Source organism: Taurulus bubalis (genome assembly GCF_910589615.1).
Source record: "Taurulus bubalis genome assembly, chromosome: 2".
Lineage (NCBI taxonomy): Eukaryota > Metazoa > Chordata > Actinopteri > Perciformes > Cottidae > Taurulus > Taurulus bubalis.
This window is the reverse complement of record NC_136590.1, coordinates 11,232,952-11,252,973: the sequence shown is the minus strand read 5'-3', so window position 1 is coordinate 11,252,973 and position 20,022 is coordinate 11,232,952. Positions and strand designations below refer to the sequence as shown.

General features: G+C 40.3%; 1 protein-coding gene across 1 annotated transcript; it reads right to left on the bottom strand.

Annotated features, from left to right (window-relative positions):
• Nucleotides 1-4,191: 4,191 nt before the first annotated feature.
• On the bottom strand, nt 4,192-19,995 carry nhlrc2 (NHL repeat containing 2; the record flags this gene model as incomplete). Its single annotated transcript, XM_079213954.1, has 12 exons — nt 4,192-6,136; nt 8,775-8,988; nt 9,198-9,407; nt 9,608-9,730; nt 10,479-10,710; nt 10,894-10,987; nt 13,096-13,225; nt 13,303-13,424; nt 14,432-14,837; nt 15,343-15,392; nt 17,940-18,092; nt 19,833-19,995. The coding sequence occupies 12 exons, from the start codon at nt 19,993-19,995 to the stop codon at nt 5,874-5,876; spliced, it is 2,160 nt and encodes a 719-aa protein (XP_079070080.1). The 3' UTR covers nt 4,192-5,873.
• Nucleotides 19,996-20,022: the final 27 nt, after the last annotated feature.

Below are 20,022 nucleotides of genomic sequence, written 5' to 3'. Positions count from 1 at the left end.
GACGGTCTGCTGCGCTGTGTGCGGGACCAGGTCGAGTTCATCAAGGCAGTGCGAGGCAGCCTTTCTAGTGTGTCGCGAGCGCACGAGGCCACAGCTCTACTCCTGTCGCGCGCCAAACTCCATCTGGAGTTCCTCTGTCGTCCTGAGATTGTGAGCTGCTGCACCGGCCGACACATCAAAGCGGGCGGTGACATCACTGCTCCTCAGGACCAATCAACGCAGCTCTACCGACCAACTCTCCCAATAATGAAGTTGAGGAATCAGAAATTAGTATCAAGTCGTTGAAACTAATGCGCATGAATGAATACACAACACTTTAATTTACAAAGAGGAGGGCAATTTTTAGCACAAGCTTTCTAATCACATCCTACCCCAAACTGCCCTGCCCTTGGGAACACGAGAAGGCAGATGTGGAGATCCAAAACCCACCATTGTATCAAAGGGATTGTGTTGCTTTTTCCACTTGCCATCACAAACAAGATTGTCCTTTTTATAATTTTATCACAAAGAATACATTCCAAAGTTATGAGAGCAGGCCCAACCACAGATCTGCTTTTTCACAGCATTGCATGAACCGCCTTTATAATGTAAATATAATAACAATAATATTAAAGTGCCAAACTATTCAAGTATCAAGGTCCGTTCCAGATAATTTAAATCCATGTAAGCCATAATGCATCCGTGTAATGCATTAAGACGATTGATTATCTAAAAGAGTGAAGAGTTAGCGGTGTCTTCGTTTTCATCCGATGTCTACAAACTGAAGAGTTAAGCCACTGAGGCTGAGAGGCAGGCCTGGCCTGAGACACAAACAAAAACAATGTAACTCAAGACCGGAAGACGACCAGGAAATAACATGGAGCAGAAATGAGGTCTCATTAAAGCAAAACCGTGACAGACGTTCTTAAGAAGTCATGTGCTTATTCTGCCAAATTGAGCTTACCAAAGAACAACACAGAATTTGAATTCAAACTTTCACTATCACTTATTTAAACACGCATCTTTACGCAGTGAGGGAGAATATTTGGGACAGCAGCCTGTGTGCGACGGCCTTTCTGAGTCGACAGCTGAAAGACAAGACTTTCAAAGATGAACACAAGGAAAGACATCGTGATCTGTGCCGGCCTCTTGACACACAGGCTGCACACACACATTAAGCAACCTCTTTCTTGTTGTTTGCGTGTGTGTCTGTGTGTGCTGATTAGCACCATGAACCCGGCGACCCAGCAGCAGACACGAATGACCCAACAAAACAAGCCCATCTCAGATTGTCAGTCAGCTGCTTGGACCTCAGGCACTAACAGCCACCTGCATGTTTGGAGCAGGCATTTCTTGCTCAAATATGAGGAGGCTGAAATAATAAGGCCTTGTCTAACGATATCTAGGGGTTTCTGAGAAATGCAGATTTTCAAATACTTGTCCAGGAAGATCAGCGTAGTTCCGTTTCAACAACTATTTGCTTTTTATAATTAACACTAAACACAGAAACAACACAGCAATAGTATGTTAACAGCAAGAATATTCAATATATTAAATGTGCACAAGCTGAAATGATCCAATATAAGTCATTAATAAGACCAACTTCTGGGTTGCTTTTGATTCAACAGACTGTAAGGTTACGTAATCTGAGAATTGGCACCAAATTCCATTTACAAACATTTGACTAAGATTTAAAACTGCCAATAGAACTGATCTGTAAAACTTTAGTAAATGGTCAACTTAATTCATTAATGAAGCTATTACTTACATATTAGCAAGTGAGTTGGTTCACTTAAATTATCACAACAACTTTTAGGTCAACAATAAAGGTAGTTTTCAGACCGGAATGAATTACTGGATACAACAATTAGTTTTAAGCCAACAAAACAATAGGACAGAAATGATTAAGTATTTCTCGGTCACAATGGTGGCAGAAATAGACGAATAAAACCAAAGCTCTGCATGCATGTACAGATGCCACAATTGGTAAGTTCGAAAAACTGGGGGAACTGACCCTTTTAGGGTGATGGATTCAAAGCAGAACTACTGTTGTAATTTATTTATTTATTTTTTAAATAAAAGCTGTTCCCTCAACCACTTGAAGGTTTTCAACTTGCTGGTCTATTAATGTCCCTTAGAGGCTATATTTCTAACGTGTATCTCCATAGTTCCATATTTTTGCGCACCTGCTCCCTCACACTTTTACAAAAATAAACTGAGCGAAGTGCACTTGACACACTGAGCAGCAGCAGCGCCCTCCCACATATCTTCATACATCTTTGCATGTTGGAATAAAGGGAAGTAAAGCAGGTTCAGCTTGACTTGGCGGCTCGGCCTTTTGGCGTCAACACCGGCGTCAAGCCAAAGGTCAAAGTTGATTTCAGCATGTGAAGTGATGCCTTCTTGTTTATAGATTGAGCTTAAGCTTCTCAGCTGAGGTGAGAATGGAGGCGAGAAGCAGAGGCAGACAAACTGGCATAATGTGTTTAGGTGCACACATTTTTGATGCCCTTTTAATCATAAAACCTCTTCTCGCTTCATTGCTGCGCTGTCATAGAAGCAGGAAATGTAATATATTATCTCTGACACAGATATGATCTTAATGGAGCCCACTCAGCCGGAATGAAGAGCGAATCCATTTCTCCACAATTAAAAGTGTTTAAACAAACACCTCAGCCAACATAACCGTTGCAATTAAATCAGTCAACTTCTTTTTCTAAATAATTACTTAATTTTGAACAAAGCAGAACATTATAAGATGTCACAAAATGGAAGACATGTTATAATAATTAACGCATTGGCCAGTCATGATACTTCTAAGTTGCATTTGAGCAGCAATTAATTGCAGAGAGGTCAGAAACAATTAACCAGGCTCAGCGTCACGCGTCATATGAGTGTCATAAGAGGAACAGGAGTTGAGGAAGCATTCAAAAGCCTTTTTTGTGCTGATGAAAAAGACCTGTGTGCGGACGGGGGCTCTTATCTGATTACTCAGATACTGAGTCCTCATGGCTTACTTGAAGGATTTGCTTGCTTTAAAATTAATGTGAGTCGGTTATATCACCATGTGGGCCGGCACTGGCATCAAAAAGAGGAGGTGGCAGCCCTGACCTGTGAAAGGCTTCAGCATTGTATTGTAGCATTGATGTTTCTGGAAGAGGGCGGGCGGAGGGATAAGACGCAAAAGGAGGGAGAGCTGATATGACTTTTTAAGTAATTATCTCATCCGTTGCCACAATCATCCTCTCATAGTTTTTTTGTATATCTTAGTAATTGATCCATATGATTTGTTGTTGTCTTATATGCTGTTAAGCACAACTACTCTGGGTTCATACACTGGACACTTTACCGCCTTAATGAGTTTAATATACATTGTATCATAATTTATGCCTGTACGGTACTGAAGATGTAGACAATGGCGGATCTTGTTATTTGGCCTCAATGCGGTGTCTCATGACATTACGCAACCTAATTTGTTCTGCTTTATATCTTTTGTTGGAAGTGGACACTGACAAGTTTGTTTTTCTGAAGTTCTGCAGTATCTTGTGGTTACGTTTATGTGAAAAGTTCATGAAACATACAAAACAAGCACAAGTTCACATCAAATGTATTATACTATTTTTCTATATTCAACAAATGCCATGAATAGATAAAACAAAAAGAATGAATGAATTGATCTTTGCAGGAAGTATGGCCTGTGTCCAGAGCCACCTAGTGTACTTGCACTTTGTCTCATTCACCGGCCCTGCTGCTCACTAGCAGTTTGCAGCTATACTAATCACCACAGTGCACTACTTCCTCCTGTTTGAGTAAGAACAGCATAATCTTTGAAGCGTATCGTCCTCCCTCACGTCAGGTGTGTTGATTGATGACTCATCCTACCATGGGAGACTATTGTTCTGCGAGTACTTTCCAAAGTATGTGACATTTAGACAGTTTTTGACTTGTGGTAGTATGTGCCCTTTATGGAAAAGTTGAATAACACCTACCTTAAATTAAAAAAAAATGTATCATTGTGTTTTGCAAATACTTTATAGGGTGGTATCTTACATCCAATTAATTTTGTATTCTATAAGAACAAAAACAAAAAGAAGCAAATAGTGCAGCCCTGCAGGCACAATGTTTATGATTCCTCCCAACATGAAAATGCAGGGTGAAACGGTCTTTGATGGAAACTTAACATGCACACAAAGACCAGACCAGAGGAAAATGTTTTATTTGTTCACTCTGTTGCATCTGAAAGTGCAGCTTTGGGACAGAAGAAGAAATCAAGTGAGAAAATTAAGGAACCCCTCCAGCAGCCAGTCAAGCTCATTGCTGTTCATTAAGAAAATGCCAAAGCGGAGCTCAAATATTTTACAATTCATTTGTCATAAATAACTTGAGGGAATTAAAGATTTCACCCATTACAGAAATATATTGTTATTGCTTCCGATGCAGCTCAAGTGTCATTGTATTCACACCCTCAGTTACAGCAACGCCTCTTTTTGCGAGGCACTTGGGCCTCGTGATCCAAACCAAATCAAAAATGCCTGACAAGCACAATTATGTTGAGACATGATCACAGTGATGATAACCAAAACGCTCTCAGACCCAATTCTGGCACCAGCTCAAAATTTTGAAAAACAATAAGGGAATACAACACACTATCAAATTTATGGATGCTGCACACAAAAAATATATATATATATACTCTTCGTGTTATCTTCCCTTTGTGGTGTACAGATGAAGCGTATCAATGCTTGTTCAGAGAAATTTTTATAATTATTATACAATACAATAACCCTTGAAGCACACAACAATCACTTGGTGCAATCAGTTCACAAAGTGGTTGCCTCCTCGTATAAAAAAAACAGGCACTTTATTCATTACTTGGATAACAGCAATATTTTGTAGTCTGAATCAAAAGAGCTCCTTGTTTAGTAGATAATCATAATCAAAATTATAATCAGTTATACAGGGAGCGGAGACACAGAACAGAGCTTTGTTAAGCACATTGTGTCCACGTTGGACACATTTATGAACGCCGGATTATTGCACCTGAAAGCACCGTCCAGCTGACTGATGAACCAAAGCAAACCACACATGGACATATTATTTAAAAAAGTACAAAGTGAAGACGTGATTCAATCCTATGCCGTTTCTAATATATTAATAATACAAATGTCGGTCTCTGCATAGATAACTTCTCATCAATTTCTCTTTATAACTCAATATTAACATTCAAAAACTAGGCTTACGCCAGCAAAAGCAGAATAAAATAAAAAAAATAAAAAAAAGACTATGTAATTACTTATGGGACTAAAAGAAAAAGCTCTTAATGTTTGTGAGAAAAAGTTTTCAAATGCTTTCAAAAGCAGAAATAATTTGATAATTACATATTGTAGGTTGTGGAGGAAACATTTTGTTCACAATATGTTAATGTATTAATGTAAACTCTAGTCTTTGAAATACACAAATCTAGTGGATCAGGTGAAAACAAACTATAAAAGGTTTCAGTATTTTAGAGCATTTTAATCCTACACATTAAATAATAGATAATCTGTTTATTTGTCTCAAATGTTTTGCATTAATATCCCATCTTGTAGATATTCATTTATAGGCTGCAGTTGTGTTTGCTGTTTTTATTACATGCCTGAGGATGCAACTATTTGCACTCCTATCAATAACCGTCACTGAAGGGTATAACAGCACTGGTATTTCGTAGAAGAGGCTTCTGAGTAGTGAAATTAAATTCTGCTAAAAATCAGATATGCATGTTTTGCATTTTTGTTAAAAGTCAGGGTCAGGGCCAATCTGTGTTTTCTTCTCCCAGAACTATGAACAAAAAAGTAATAATGCTGTTTAAACACCACAGAAAGTGTTGATTCTGGGACTACGAGAGGTCAGAAGCTTTAGAGGGCGTGAGCCAACGCCACAGTGATTTCCTCCTCTCCACGATTGGCACTTATTTGAAGAGGCTGGGTGAATGAGGCTGCTTTCATCATACAAGCGTTACCCGTTTCCATACAGTAGTACAACCATACGCCCAAAGTGAGGCTTGGATTGCTGTTGATGTCCTTTATAACAGCTGGAATTTTGGTTGAGATGGAGAGGGGCTTCGACAGATCCACAATGTCACCAGTAACCACCCGACTCTCTAGCAGCCATTCGTTACCTGTGAAAAACAGGAAACAGAATTTTGTTGCTTGTCAAATTGACAAAATGAACATTCTGATACAATCTGGCTAATGAAGAAACAAGGCCAGTGAAACTAAAAAGTTAAACACTAACATTGTCATGCCAATATGAAGCAGGTATAATGTGTAGTATGCTCAGCACCATAGTAGCATGCTACCGTTTGCTAATTAGCACTAAACAAGCCTGACCTGATGTTGGGGCTAGAATAAATAATTAGGAGATCACCATGGTCATCAGGACCATGAATATCTACACAAAATGTCACGGCAATTCATCCAACAGTTTTTTCAGTCCACACCAAAGTGTTTGGCTGAGCGACATTGACACTAAACAAGATCAATCTTCAGTTTTGTGCCATGTGTCACGCTGTGAAAGGACAGATGAGTCTTTATGAAAATGTCTGGAATCTAAATTGATGCTTGAGCATGGCAAGGTGCAGCCTGCGTACTAGGTTGGCTGAGCCGTCGGAGCACTGCTAAATGGAGTCCTGAAATGTTCCCCTCTCATAACCTCAGTGAATCAGACAGAGTCAGGGTGAGGACATGGATTTACTGAAACACGGGGGGTATTTTTAGAAACAAATACACATTTAAAAGAGACGTGACCACTGGATGATAAATGAATGTCGAAAAGAAAAGGCTAGAACTTTGACTGTGAGAAAATATTATGCCAGAGAGACCGTCAAATCCATGCCAGCGGTGATTAATGGAGCCGATGCCTAACATGAGGTCCCAGGGCGGCCATTTCTAAAAAGCTACAAAAAAACAATTTAAATCCGCTGTGCACGTCCAACTTTATCCATTAAAATTCTTGCCTCTGCTCTGATCTGATCAGCATAAGTCTAGACTGGATATAATCGGACAGCGGAGGATCACGTAACATAGCCTGGTGGCTAATTATGTGAACCAAGGCATGTCGTCTTATCGAACTGTTCTAAAAATAGGCGGCTGATATCGCCGACTGCACGCTGCATCGCTCAGAATGATGGAAACACTTTTGTTCTAAATTGAATGCATGAACTATCACTGGTTACTAACATGACAATTCAAATAACTTCACACTCGGTGGTAGGGTCAGAATACTGTTAATTACAAATTGAAAATAACACTTTGAATAGTATTAAGCAGTAGATATTATATATTGTATTGTGCTTTGGAAGAGTCCCTGACTGATCTAAATATTCCTCCATACCTCAGCTGAGAACTGTAAATACCAGGCGTGGGCCAGCAGAGTGAGACTCTACTTGAGAATCACACAAAGGTTAAGCATCATTCACTTCCATTACTTTTTTGACAGAATCATAGTTCACAGACTAAAATAAAGCAGAGAAGGAGAAGTTCAGAGGCTCACATCTAGAACAGTGTCATTAGAAATGTGGAAAACAAGTTTGGATTGCAAGTCTGACTGAACCCTAAAATAACTTCAGCAAAGCATGCCATTTAAAATAAAAATCTATTGAAAACAACAGCTGTACTAAATATTAACGAATCATGCCTGCAGCAACTTTTACAAAAAACACTGTTTTTTTTAGGGTTTTCATAAAGAAATCTTGATGATTGTCTTCTTGCTGGACACTCACCACTTGTCCTCAATAACCCTTTAAAGCAGATAGTTGTCAAATCTTTGTCAGATATGGCTTTCTTTGCAGAATTGGCTTTTCTTTAAACCTTGTAAGCAGTGATTGTCTAATCATAGTTTAGCAACCGTAATCAGGCACATCTTATCTGTTAATAGTTTCTCCACATGTTGAAGTGATTTGCACAGCACAGCAAAAAAAAAAGCCATAACTCGGTATACAAAGAGAATTAGTTCATATTATGTTTAGCCTTAAAAACAGCAAGCCTCGCTAGTTAGCAAGCTAACCTAACTAGCTAGCGAGCTAACTTAACTAGCTAAAATATGCTCACGAGGCTAGCCGTTGTAACCGGCAAAAACATACAGCTGCCAGACAGAATTGAGAAGCCTGCATTTGACAACCTTTTTGTGAAATCAATGACCCATTATTCCAACAATGACAAAACAAATTTCTTGTTAAAATCTGCCACCTTTATCACTGTAAACTCCATGCTAGAATGGAAAATTGCTTTTGCAGATATGAAGTCAAATGTACTTGTTGGAAGAAAAAAACGTATTTACTCTTAATCAATTACTGTTTCACGGTTAGATTGATAATCATATTCTGTATATTATATCATATACTGTGTAAAGGCTTGTGGCTTCTCATTTGACCTACTGCGTATGCTTTTCAAGTGACCTTATGTTAGTCATGAGACTGTGGATGCCTACATGTCTCTGTTTGAAGAACGTGGTGTTCCTTGTTATCATATGACCATGCCGATGCAAGGTAATCTAAAGACATCATGAGAGCTTCTGTGATTGTGTCATTAATGTATTTAAGAGGCAACTCTCTGCTCATTCATTGAGCAGTTCAGGATACGCAATTGACATGTCATGTTGTGTACTTCTTCTCTGCTCCTTCTTTGCAAAGAATAAATGTCCTGATCAATGATTTTACCACCAGGTGTCGAGTCAATTTTTCTATCAGTACTTGTATGATATACCTGAATAAAACATGTTCATGCATGGCATTCGTAACAGTGATTGAACTCTCTCACCCTCAGCTGAGAGGGCCCAGCAGCTGGGGGCCTCTTCGGTGAGTTTGGTTCCTTCCGGAAGAGACAGGGTGAGTGACATGACGAGAGTCTGACCAGCTGACACGGCCACTGGTGGCATTTCTTTCCTGGCAGCTGATTTCGGCAGCGTGGGGGCTTTGGTAGGACCAGAAGGCTTTGTAGGCACTGAATCTGTGCAGTCTGTAGAAATGGGGAACTGCACAGGAGAGAGTTTTGGATGTTTGGATTAAAGAGGAGCGAGAAGAAAGCTAGACAACACGCAATACCATTCTGTCACCTTAAATCCAAACTCGTCTAGCTTTCAGGATAGATTAATTACACGCAGGTGGACAAACACATGCTAGTTTCCTGGTTGGAAGTGAGCTTTTCTTACACACACAACGCACCATACACACACACTCTCACCAGTGAAACAGTCTTGGAGGAGAGGTCCAGAACTTTGACTTGGTGGTTGTTGGTGTCGACCACGTAGAGAAGCTTGCCGCCGTCGCCCACACAGATTCCTCCAGGTTCATTGAAGCAGGATTTGCTAAATGCAGGGCCCAGACTATCTCCAGCCTCTCCAGTCCCCGCTAATGTGCTACACTGCTTTACCTTTGGATCCACCACCTTGATCTGAACATAATTAAACAGGCGCATAGTAAACATTAAACAAAGGTCCTGTGTGCTTCCTGTGTTTATTTGTTTAAGATCAACAGGAGGCACACTCTTTGTGTGTCCATTCAACAACCTAAAGGAACCATAATGATGACAGAGGCATCAAATGTGAGCATGCTACAGCTTTGAACTTTAGCCTTGTCACGTGCAACAGTTACCTTGTGGTTGTAGGAGTCGGCCACATAGAGCAGGCTTTGTTCAGGAGCCCAGGCAACGCCGAGAGGATGCTGCAGCTTAGAATCCACTCCTTTCCCGTCGACGTCCCCGAAGGCAAAAAGGTTCTGGTTCAAAGAAGACACGAGACGTAGATATAAAAAAACGTACAAATGCCCAAACTGCAACTTTGACTCCCATGTCTAAGCTCAATGTGGGTCAAAGAACAGAACATCCAATCTAATTTAGTGGATGTTAATTTTGTGGAAAGAGAAAAAAGGCAGGCTTTTTAACCATTAAGATTAAGAACTTTCTTTTGAAAATCCAAGCCTGATCAGTTTTCATTTGAAGAGCACTTGAAATAAAAACATGAAAGCAACATTGGCTTTCTTAATTTAAAGTTTCTGAATAATTTATAAGGGAACAGAAAGACAAGAATTAATATTTCACATTAGTAAGAAACACCAAAATCGCATTAGTTACTATGGTAAAGAATAGTAGTAGATGAGTCATTCTTGAGATGTTTTAAAGAAAAGTACAACATAAATATTCAATGTAATTCAGGGAACATTTTCAAGTATTTTCTGAAAGTGACAAAAAGTTAATTAAGTGCAAACAGTTAGTGCTCCAGATTATTTCAGGCCAACATGACCCGAACAGATACATTACTATTACAGCCAGTTAACAAGCCATTTCTGAGACATTGGGAGTGATTCCAAAAAAGTGTGGAAGGGCCCTTGCACTTTGGTGTTGTGGCTGGTGATCCCATTACAAGATGGCCTTTAGTTTTTTTTAAAAATATTTTTGAAATGAAGTCATCCAGTTATAAATCCATCCACCATCTAGTCATCCATCCATCAACTGTTGCACACCCACCAGTGGGTCTCGCTCTCCTCCGACCAGCAACTTGACGGCTCCGTCCTTCAGAGCCAGCGTGCGGATGGTGCTGCTTTCGCTATCGGCCACATACAGGCAGCCCCAGGGCTCCTCTGGGGCCAAAGCCAGGCCTGAAGGCTGAGCAAAGCCGGCTTTGTGGGGGTACGAGTTGTTTCGGTTCTCCTCGTTGCCGCTGCCCGCCCATCGCAAGCACGTTCCTGCCTTGGACTCGCTGTCGATGTTGTGAAATAGAAGAAAAAGGACACTTCAATACATTGCTGGGTATGTAGAGTTCATTTGGACCGATAGCATTTTAATTTGCTTTTCATTCTTTTTTTTTCTAAGAAAAGTTATGAGTGGCTTGGAAGGGAGGCTGCTGCCAAGCGGCCATAGTGGTGATGCACCAGTCTCTCACCTTCCTTTGGGCAGTTTCCCATCTGCTAGGAACAAAGCCCAGATCTGGTGGGTCCCTGCCATGGCTATCCACAGGACGTTACCTTCAGCACCGCCTACACATACAAATGAAACGTGCACACACAAACACACTCTTTTGAGTTGAGAACCAGGGAACTTGTGTCTCTGCTTTTTGGCTGTCGACCAGTCACCCACAATAATCATCCAGAGCTGGTGCTAATATTGTCCTAAAAGCTGAAAAGTCCATTCAGATGTGTTTTGGATGTTTATTTACAGCAATGAAAACATATGATGTATCCATTATTTTTAGACAAAAAGAGAGAATGCAGCTATGGTGGTTTAAGTGACGGCTGCCTGTCTGACAAAGGCCATACGCTGCCTCGGATGCACTCAGCAGAGACTATACTCTCACCGTGATAAACACACGACCTTTCCAGAGAGTCGCATTTTTAATGCTGCACAGAGCTCCGACCTTCTTGATCACATCTGGCAGACTGTCAGGAACATCTGACAACTCCGGCTCCCGGCATCAATGTCACTGTTGTACTTCTCAGCTCAAAAGGTGTAGGGTCCTCTTGATTTGGTCAGTTGAATTATTCATGCGCGTGGTGGATAAATCATGAATATGCAATGAGTGTTTGGATGTACTCTCAGAGGACAATGTTAGTGGAGTTAAAGGTCTGATATCACGTCCTCAGATCATGTGGTGATGTGCAAACCAGCAGGTCGCGTCGTCCACCCAGCTGTGCAGAAAATGTGACGGTGACTGATTACCTCCTGTGTGCAATGATAAAACAGTTGCGCTAAGTGCCCTAAAATTTCATGGAATTGATACTTAAAATTCCCATGAGTGTGGTTAATATTTCAAAAACCATACCTCTAAAATGCAAACTGACTGTTGATGAGTACAGTACAGGCCACAGGCAGAATAAACAACTCTATCCAAGTGCACACTTTCCTCTTTTGTTTGCTTTAAGTCAGTACACAAGGTCACAGGGACGGACAAACACATTACGCTTTACTTTCACGACAACTGTCGGCTCTTAGTTCATCTCACAAACAGTAAACAATGTTAAACTGAGGCGGGAAAGGTGGAAGAAAAAAAAAGATGACATAAGCTTAAGTGAATGTTTGCAATCCTTTAGATTTTTGAATACTATATTTTAATTAAGCATTTATATTCAGCAATTATGTGTTGTTTATTGTTAATGGAGTCATTAATTTTTCACATTTTAAAACAGCATTTTGAATTAAAAAAAATGACATGCTTATGAGGCCTGTAGTATGATTCTAAAGAGAGAAACGCAAAGAAATTCATAAAACTTTTGGAATAATATTCAACTTAATGACCAAAACAAAAATAAGACTATGCATATTAGACTACTATTTATAGAACATACCAGCCTGGAGAGCAAAATGATTCTGCCAAATTAAGAGACAGCACTTGATGCAAACTGAAAGGTGTGTATATAATTTGGTTATAGGGCATCTCTGTGTCTCGCAACACTTATTTGCTGTCTGCTCTTGAATCCGCAATCCGAACAGACAATAAGGCCTGAAGGCAACACACTAACATTTAGAGACAAAAGGTCTGAGAGATTTAGACGAGTTAAAAAAGCTTTTTGCTTTGATGAAAAAAGGGCACTGTGTGACAAATATTAAAAATGATTAATAATAGAAAACCTGAATGCCCAAGGCTAAAATAATAAAAGAAAAAGCATGTCGAGGGACTGAGCTTTGATTTTAGATTACTTTGTGAGAATGTAAAAGACCTTGTCAGGTACTTTACAGTAGTTTGCGACTTGTCTAGTTTCGACTGATTTTTTTCCCGTCAAATTATTAAATAGATCTTAAGTGACCAGAATAGTATCCCCAATGAATGACATCCTTTAGACCCAACATTATCTTTCAATAATTAGCCTGTTATCCCTAAACATTAAGTAGGATTGGTTCAGTTGATTGCAACTGTTCCCCTCCACTTCAACCAGAAGAGCTGTTTTGGAGGTGGGCAGTGTGAAGCTTGGAAGCTCTAATATTTTGTGTATACCATATAAATCTGTTTTACTCAAGAATACAAGTATCGGTGTATGTTTTGGTTCACTTTAAGGATCCACTAAATATGCAAGTTGCAAACAATTCCTGAAAAAGGTGTGTTCACACCTTTCCTGTTCAAGTTCCGGTCTGACTGCACCCCAACACTCACCGGCCGTGCCAAGAGTCACGTCCCAAGGAGAGCTGATGGGCTGCTGAGGTCCCATTGCTCCGCCCTCTTTGTCAGTGCCTTGAGCTCCTACTCCAGCCAGAGTGCTGACTCGTCGCTCTAACAGGTCAATCTGAAGCACAGACAGAGGTACAGATAAACATCAGGTGAAATCTAATTGAATTTAAAAGACAAAGTTCGGGATCCTACCTTACGAATCAGGTGGTTTTCTGTGTCGGCCACGTATACATAGTCCCCTTTAATGGCCACACCTTGAGGGGAGTTAAAGGAAGCTTCGGACAAGTCGCCATCTTGTCTTCCACTTTTTGGCCCTTGGACAGAAGTGATAATCCAATGAACATCATCATGCGCTACAATACCTCACTCCTAAATCACATTGAACCTTGAAGTTAAATCTTTTTTTGTATTTATTATGCCAAGTAGCGTCTGTGGTGGCACATACATTTTTTACATTGAAAGGCAGCATTTTTAATTGTTCCTCACATATTCCATTTAAAAAGAGTTGGATTTAGCTATTTTTATGTTCCCAGCTTAAACTTTTGGTAAAAATAAATAAATAAATAAATAAATAAATAAAAAGATATGACGTGATTGTATGTTTTTTTTAAATCGAAGGCTACGTGCAAGCAAACCATCCCATTTACCACTGGAGCCGGACGGCCTGTCATTTCTGTAAGTGGCTTAATTATTCAAATGTGTGATTGAGGCATTTTTAATCTAGTTTGCTTTACTTCGGGCAACACATTTGTCCAGGAAGATGTGAGACAGAACAAAAAAAAGTTTCTATCCAAATAAATACAATGTTGACGTTTGACGCATTTTTCATACTGTGTGTGATGAGGGACGAGTGGGATCAACCTACAAAAAGAATACAAATTTCTTCCCCTCATTTTGTCCACAGGTCAGTGCCAGTTCCCAGCGTGTACTAGTCCCTGCTTTTGCCAACCTCTCTGTTGGTCTGGGGACAAAACAGTCTGTCGTGTAGCTGCTCTGAGGGTTGTTGAGGCATGCGAGAAATGTAGAAAAAACAATAATGCCTACATGGTTTTTTTTTTTTACAGATTCTAATCACAAAGCAAAAAAGTTTCCTTATTTTTTTATCCACAACTCTTACGTTAGCACATACACCAGAAAGATGCATGTCCTTTCTTTCAATGTGCACATTTTAGTATATAACTAATTAAATATCCCAACCACCAATTATGTCTGCGTGCTGATAAATCAAAGAGCGCACAAATTGTCCCACCAAACACACCCAGACACCAATGCAATTTTAACCACGATATACTGCATATATATATTAGGACGGACTTCTTACCTCCTATGACATGCAACAGCTGTCCAGCCGAGGAAACCACCAGAATTCGGTGATGTCCGGTGTCCGCTATGGCCAGTCTTTTCCTGCTGCCGTCTACGGCCACCTTCCCAGGGAAAGACAGGACACTGGGTGGCAGGGAGTCTCGGTACAGCTTGATCCCCACTGCGTGAGTCTTCAGAAGACCCTGCTCCCCATAGTGACGGAGGGCGCTGGCAGTAAAAAGCATCAGCCTGTCGCGGTGGCCTTCGCCCACCAGGGAGAAGAGCAGGTTGCCACGTGGGCCCAGTAAGACCAGCGTGGGCCAGCAGGACACCTCTAGTTCATGCCAGAGCTGTGCCTCGCCGTCGTTCACCACTGGGTGGCTGATGCCGTAGCGGAGCACGGCGCTGCGAACGTTGTCCAAGACCTTTGACGGGTTGAAGACAAGCATAGACAAATGAGTAAAGAGCATTCGATAACTACATATATTTATAATTAATTATAATTTCCAAGCGCTCAAGGGGACATCTTCAAAGTGCTTGTTTACCTGACCAAAACTGATCAAACTGAAAGATGTACACAATCATGTATGAAAGAAAGCATCAGCGCCATATTGGCTAACAGCTTCATAAAGAAAGAAAAGAGAGATTTACAGTTTCAGGAGGATAATCTTAAAATCCAAGCATGCTTTCTGGTCTTAAACCAATAACAACAATTATTTTAGATGTGATAATTCTGATAGATATCATCACATATCTAATGCTAGTATAACATTACAAATTGATGCTTCGATCTTGCCTAGCGAAAGAGTGGTTTATTTTGTCTCCCATCATACTTAAAATTAAACATAAATGTTGACACTTTGCTGAAAGAACGCACAAGCAGACCAGCCAACTCAAAATAATAAATGATGAACAATGAAAATCACTTACCTTTTCATTGGGGAATTTAGCTGAGTGCACACCAACAACAACCAATCCATCTGAGAGGGAGATTAAACAAAATAACACAGAGTACAGTAAGTGGTTTGACTTGCTCCCAATCAAAACCGACTAATTTCCAAATTGAGTGTGTTTGTGACAGTAACATAAAGATACACGAAGGTTCAAACTTGGGTGCTTCTAGTAATCCAGTGAATATCTTCGTAAAAATCTCTCTAAATCAATGTGTCAACCAGTTGTTAACAACTACAAGTTCACAAAGACACAATCACACGCACAGATGTGTATAATTAGGAAAATTGTGGGAGAGGGAGGGCAACAGATAAGATTTTAAACTAAAAACCTCAACAGTCTTGCTTTGTTTTTAAGTCAGTGACCCTCCTGTATAATATAGCGTAGGGCTCAGTGAGGTTCCTAGAAATGTTTCGACACCTCAAGGCTGTAAATGTTTATCTCAATGATCTCAGTCATCAAAGACTACGAACAATATCTGTATTGAACGGACAATGAGAGTGATTGGTTAGAGTTTGTGGCTTATGGCACAAAATAATGTTATGCAACAGAATGGCTTTGTGAGGCTCTTATGAACACTCTTTTTGTGGTACAAACCTTTGTGAAGCGGTGGTTTTACAAAACAGATGTCCCGATAAGTTTCCTTCCTGTTTCCTAATCTGTGTCTCTTTATTGAAACACTGTCCCTTTTGTACTCATGTCATGCAGTTTATGCACTGTGGTCCTCAAAAAGGGCAAATCAATTACATAATTCAGTTGTGTAAAAACTATTTGAAGTCATTTAATTTTTTATAATTAACATGCATACAATATATTTACGCTAAATTAGTTTGACAGGCAAAGTTCTTTTACTTTAATTTAGATGTATTTATGCCTTCTATGCACGACCAAACAAAACACTTCCAATGACAACGAGGCAGACAAAAATTCTCTATCCTCCTTAAATGGACTCAATTGTACATTTCTAATACATATACATCACATCATTGAGCTGCCCTCAACAGACGTAAACGCAAACAATTCCAAACCTTCAAACTCACACCATCTGCAGTGGATTTCATCACCCATGGCCTCTGCCAAGCAGTTTAGTAGCAGCACAGATTGCAGTGACGATGGGTGGGTGGGCGGGGGACTGTGGGAGTGACTGGACAGGGTGGCTCCCACACCTCACTGACCAGAGCAGCAAACAGAATGTACTCATAGCAGTGCCAAAGATTAGGCTGGAGCGATAATGTGCGGTGGCACTGCATGTGTGTGCCCCGTGTCCCGCCCAGCAACTGAATTTCAAGCTGCACAGCTTCCTCAGATGATCCCTCGAAGGGTCAGAAGAATGACAAGACTCAGTCGGATGTGATTATGCTGTACATGGAGTGGCTATAAAAATAGCCGTACAGCGTACTACAGCAGGGTACAATTATGGGACCTGTACGCAGGCGACACTGAAGCTTGGAAATATTTTTAGTCACTTTCTGAGATAAGGGCCCTCGTGCACTTGGGCAAGAAGACGAGAGAAGTCAAGCTGATGCACTCCAGCTTCTCTGCCCCAGTGAACTTACGCATGTTCCTGTGATGCTGCATGACAAATAATAAGATACCAAGGCAAACATGTTCCCTCAGTAAGGCCTGCTAGGCAGCTGCCTCCTGCATGGCCCCCTGTACCTGTAGTCTGAAGAAATACATTGCAGGTCAGGCCAATGCTGCTTTTTAGGATTAGTGGTAGAGAAGGATTGTCACCTGACTGAAACTTGTACTGATCAGCCCTTTATGTACTTTAATATTCCACCCATTCAACCTAAGCTAATGAATAGTCTATTGTTTTAAATTGGCCCACAGCTAACTATATCTATGGTTTAATAAGCACTGGACAGGGACCAATCATTCCTTAGTTTGCAGTCATTGGGCATAGTTAAAATGATGCTGCTAGCATGTCTGTCAGCTTCAAGCAGAGATGAGGAGCAGGCTACAGAAGTCTGGTCGTCACTTCTTTGTAACCCCACCCCCGATATTTGTTTTTCTTCATTTTCACAGCCAACTGACACTGATTCAAAAGACATTGGTTTTTGTTATCTGATTTTGTGTGGTTCCTTTTGGAGCCACAAAAGGCTTCATACCTTTAGAAACACATCAATGTGACCCACTGTTGCACTGATTGGAATGTTCCTGCATTACCATGACTGGTCGTCTATTTTGAGTCAATCCCACACACACACACACACACACACACACACACACACACACACACACACACACACACACACACACACACACACACACACACACACACACACACACACTGTCTTAGTGTCGAACATATTCACTGGAGCACCAGATGTCCGTTAATCCGTGGCTGAAAATAGTCCCTGATTCTGCTTAATTTTAATAGTGGGAGGATGATAAGAGTCTACTTGGGGAGCATTGTCCTAGATTCCCACATTGTAAAAGGTGCATTACAAAGTAACATTTATATTTTTTATTGTATACAAGTTATATAAAATTATGAGACATTGTTACCATACACCTCCATCTTTCAACCCCTTTAGGATCAAGACACCTATGTCTACTGCTGCTTTTCCTACCTTTGGCAGAGTGCTTCTTCTCTAGATGGTGCAGGTCCGGCAGGATGTGCAGGCAGTTGATGCAGCAGTACGTAAAGAAGTCCAGCAGCACCACTTTACCAGACAGCTCCTTGTTCAAAGACAGAGGCCCCTCCGTGTTCAGCCATTCCAAGCCTGGAGCAAATCACAGATTGAAAAATGATGCTGTCATCTCATTAATTATTTTGTTATGCCACAGCACAGGCAAACACTTCACACTGCTTATCACTGTACTTGTAAATCTGTTTGGTCCGACTGCATTTATGTCATATGGAAAACAAGTTGATTGATCAAAGCAATGACTTTGAAGTATTCAAAGCTTCAGAGGTGTTGTGTAGCAATTATAACGGCAAAAATTAATTTCCGTAGATCTAGATTGGGTCTGGTAATTATTTTTCACTTACCTCGCATGCACTCTAGATTGTTTAATATTGTTTGTCACACTACTCTCACAAGCATTTGATTAATGCATTTACTTTTGTATTTTAAAACATACTGAGAACCAAAATCCAGCCTGACGTACTTGGAAATCATACTCTTCCATCCACATGAACTTTTTAAGCCTATTGGAAAGTCATTGCTTTACTTGTGCTGCGATGTCTCATTAGAAAGAACAGTTTTAATCTCTCAGTCGCACTTGACCTACTTAAACAAAGGTTACAAAAACCTCTTTCTTTTTTAGCTTTAAGAATGATGCAAGCACAGATCAAGTAGGAATATGAAGAATTAGTTCTGAATTTCAAAATCTCAACACATCTCACAAATCCTTTCTTATTTGTGTAGTCTAAAACCTGGCTGGTATTCATTTAAAGTCCACACGAGGAGGAGATTATGGCATCAAGGAAAAGTAATATAATGTTACAAATTGCATATCTTAAAATGTCTCTTTGATTATGCAAAAGGTAATATATTGGATACATTCATGCACAATACTATGATGAATGTTTCAAGTACACAATTATAGTCACAACATTTTTGACCATTTGTCAAATTAATTAAAAAAAAAGAAAACAAATGTCAACACACGTTCTCTCATCCAGGTAAGCAATGGCTTTTTCTGTCGTGCCCTCGCCTGTTAGGTAACCCAAAACAATATGTCCCAAATATTAGCAACATCTATAGAGACACAAACATTTAAACCCGTGTTTGTTTTGCAGTTAAAAAAAAAAGTGATCCCATGCAACCGTGTTCATTTTTAACTGTTTGATGTTCTACTGTAGATCCCCATCTACTGGTGTGATGTGATATTGCCAACATGCTGCACACCTCAGCAGAGGAACTAACTGTAGTGTTGACACCAGAAGCGTTAGATATACAGTGAAGCGTGTTCATAAAGCCCTGGTGAGGCCAAATACAGAAGCAGAGACAAGAAAAAGGGAACATAACATTATGCATTGCCTTGCTACATGTAGATTTAAGGTTATCCTGATGATGCCACACTCATTGTTAAAAAGCAGAGACTTGAGGAAAATGAAGAAAGAATAACTTGGACAAATTAACTGCTACAAGCTCGTGCACAACTGATATACTTGCATTTAAAAAAAGAAGAAGTTTAACCTACAAACCAGCTGTTCTTATTATGGTCTGGAATTAGTCTTTGTTGCTGTGCTCTGGCTGATTGCATCACCAGCTTAATGACTTGGTGAACAGTCAGCTGTTTTGGGAGTAGATGTGTTAACTTACAAAAACACTTGTAAAGGCGAATTAAGAAATATATACATGTCCAAAGAGGAAAGTAAACCCTGACTATTCCGTTTCCATACTGTCTGAACATGTCAAGTCCTGTAATGGCATGTCGGCTAACTCAAGTCAAACTGTTGAGCCAGTGCTATGTAGAGAGACACTTAGCGAGCTAGAGCTGTAAAATGGTCTAACCTGTCTGGAAATCGGGTATCTTCAGATCCTCTCCTTCGTCTAGTTTTTTCAAATACTCTTTGACGAGAAGTTCTTTCTCTTGTTCTGTCGTAGCGTCATCTAGGGCGCAATCCAGCTCACTTTGGATAGGAAATAGGGTAGAGAGGCTGCACTCGGACGCCATGTTTTCAACAACAACCAGCCAGCTGGG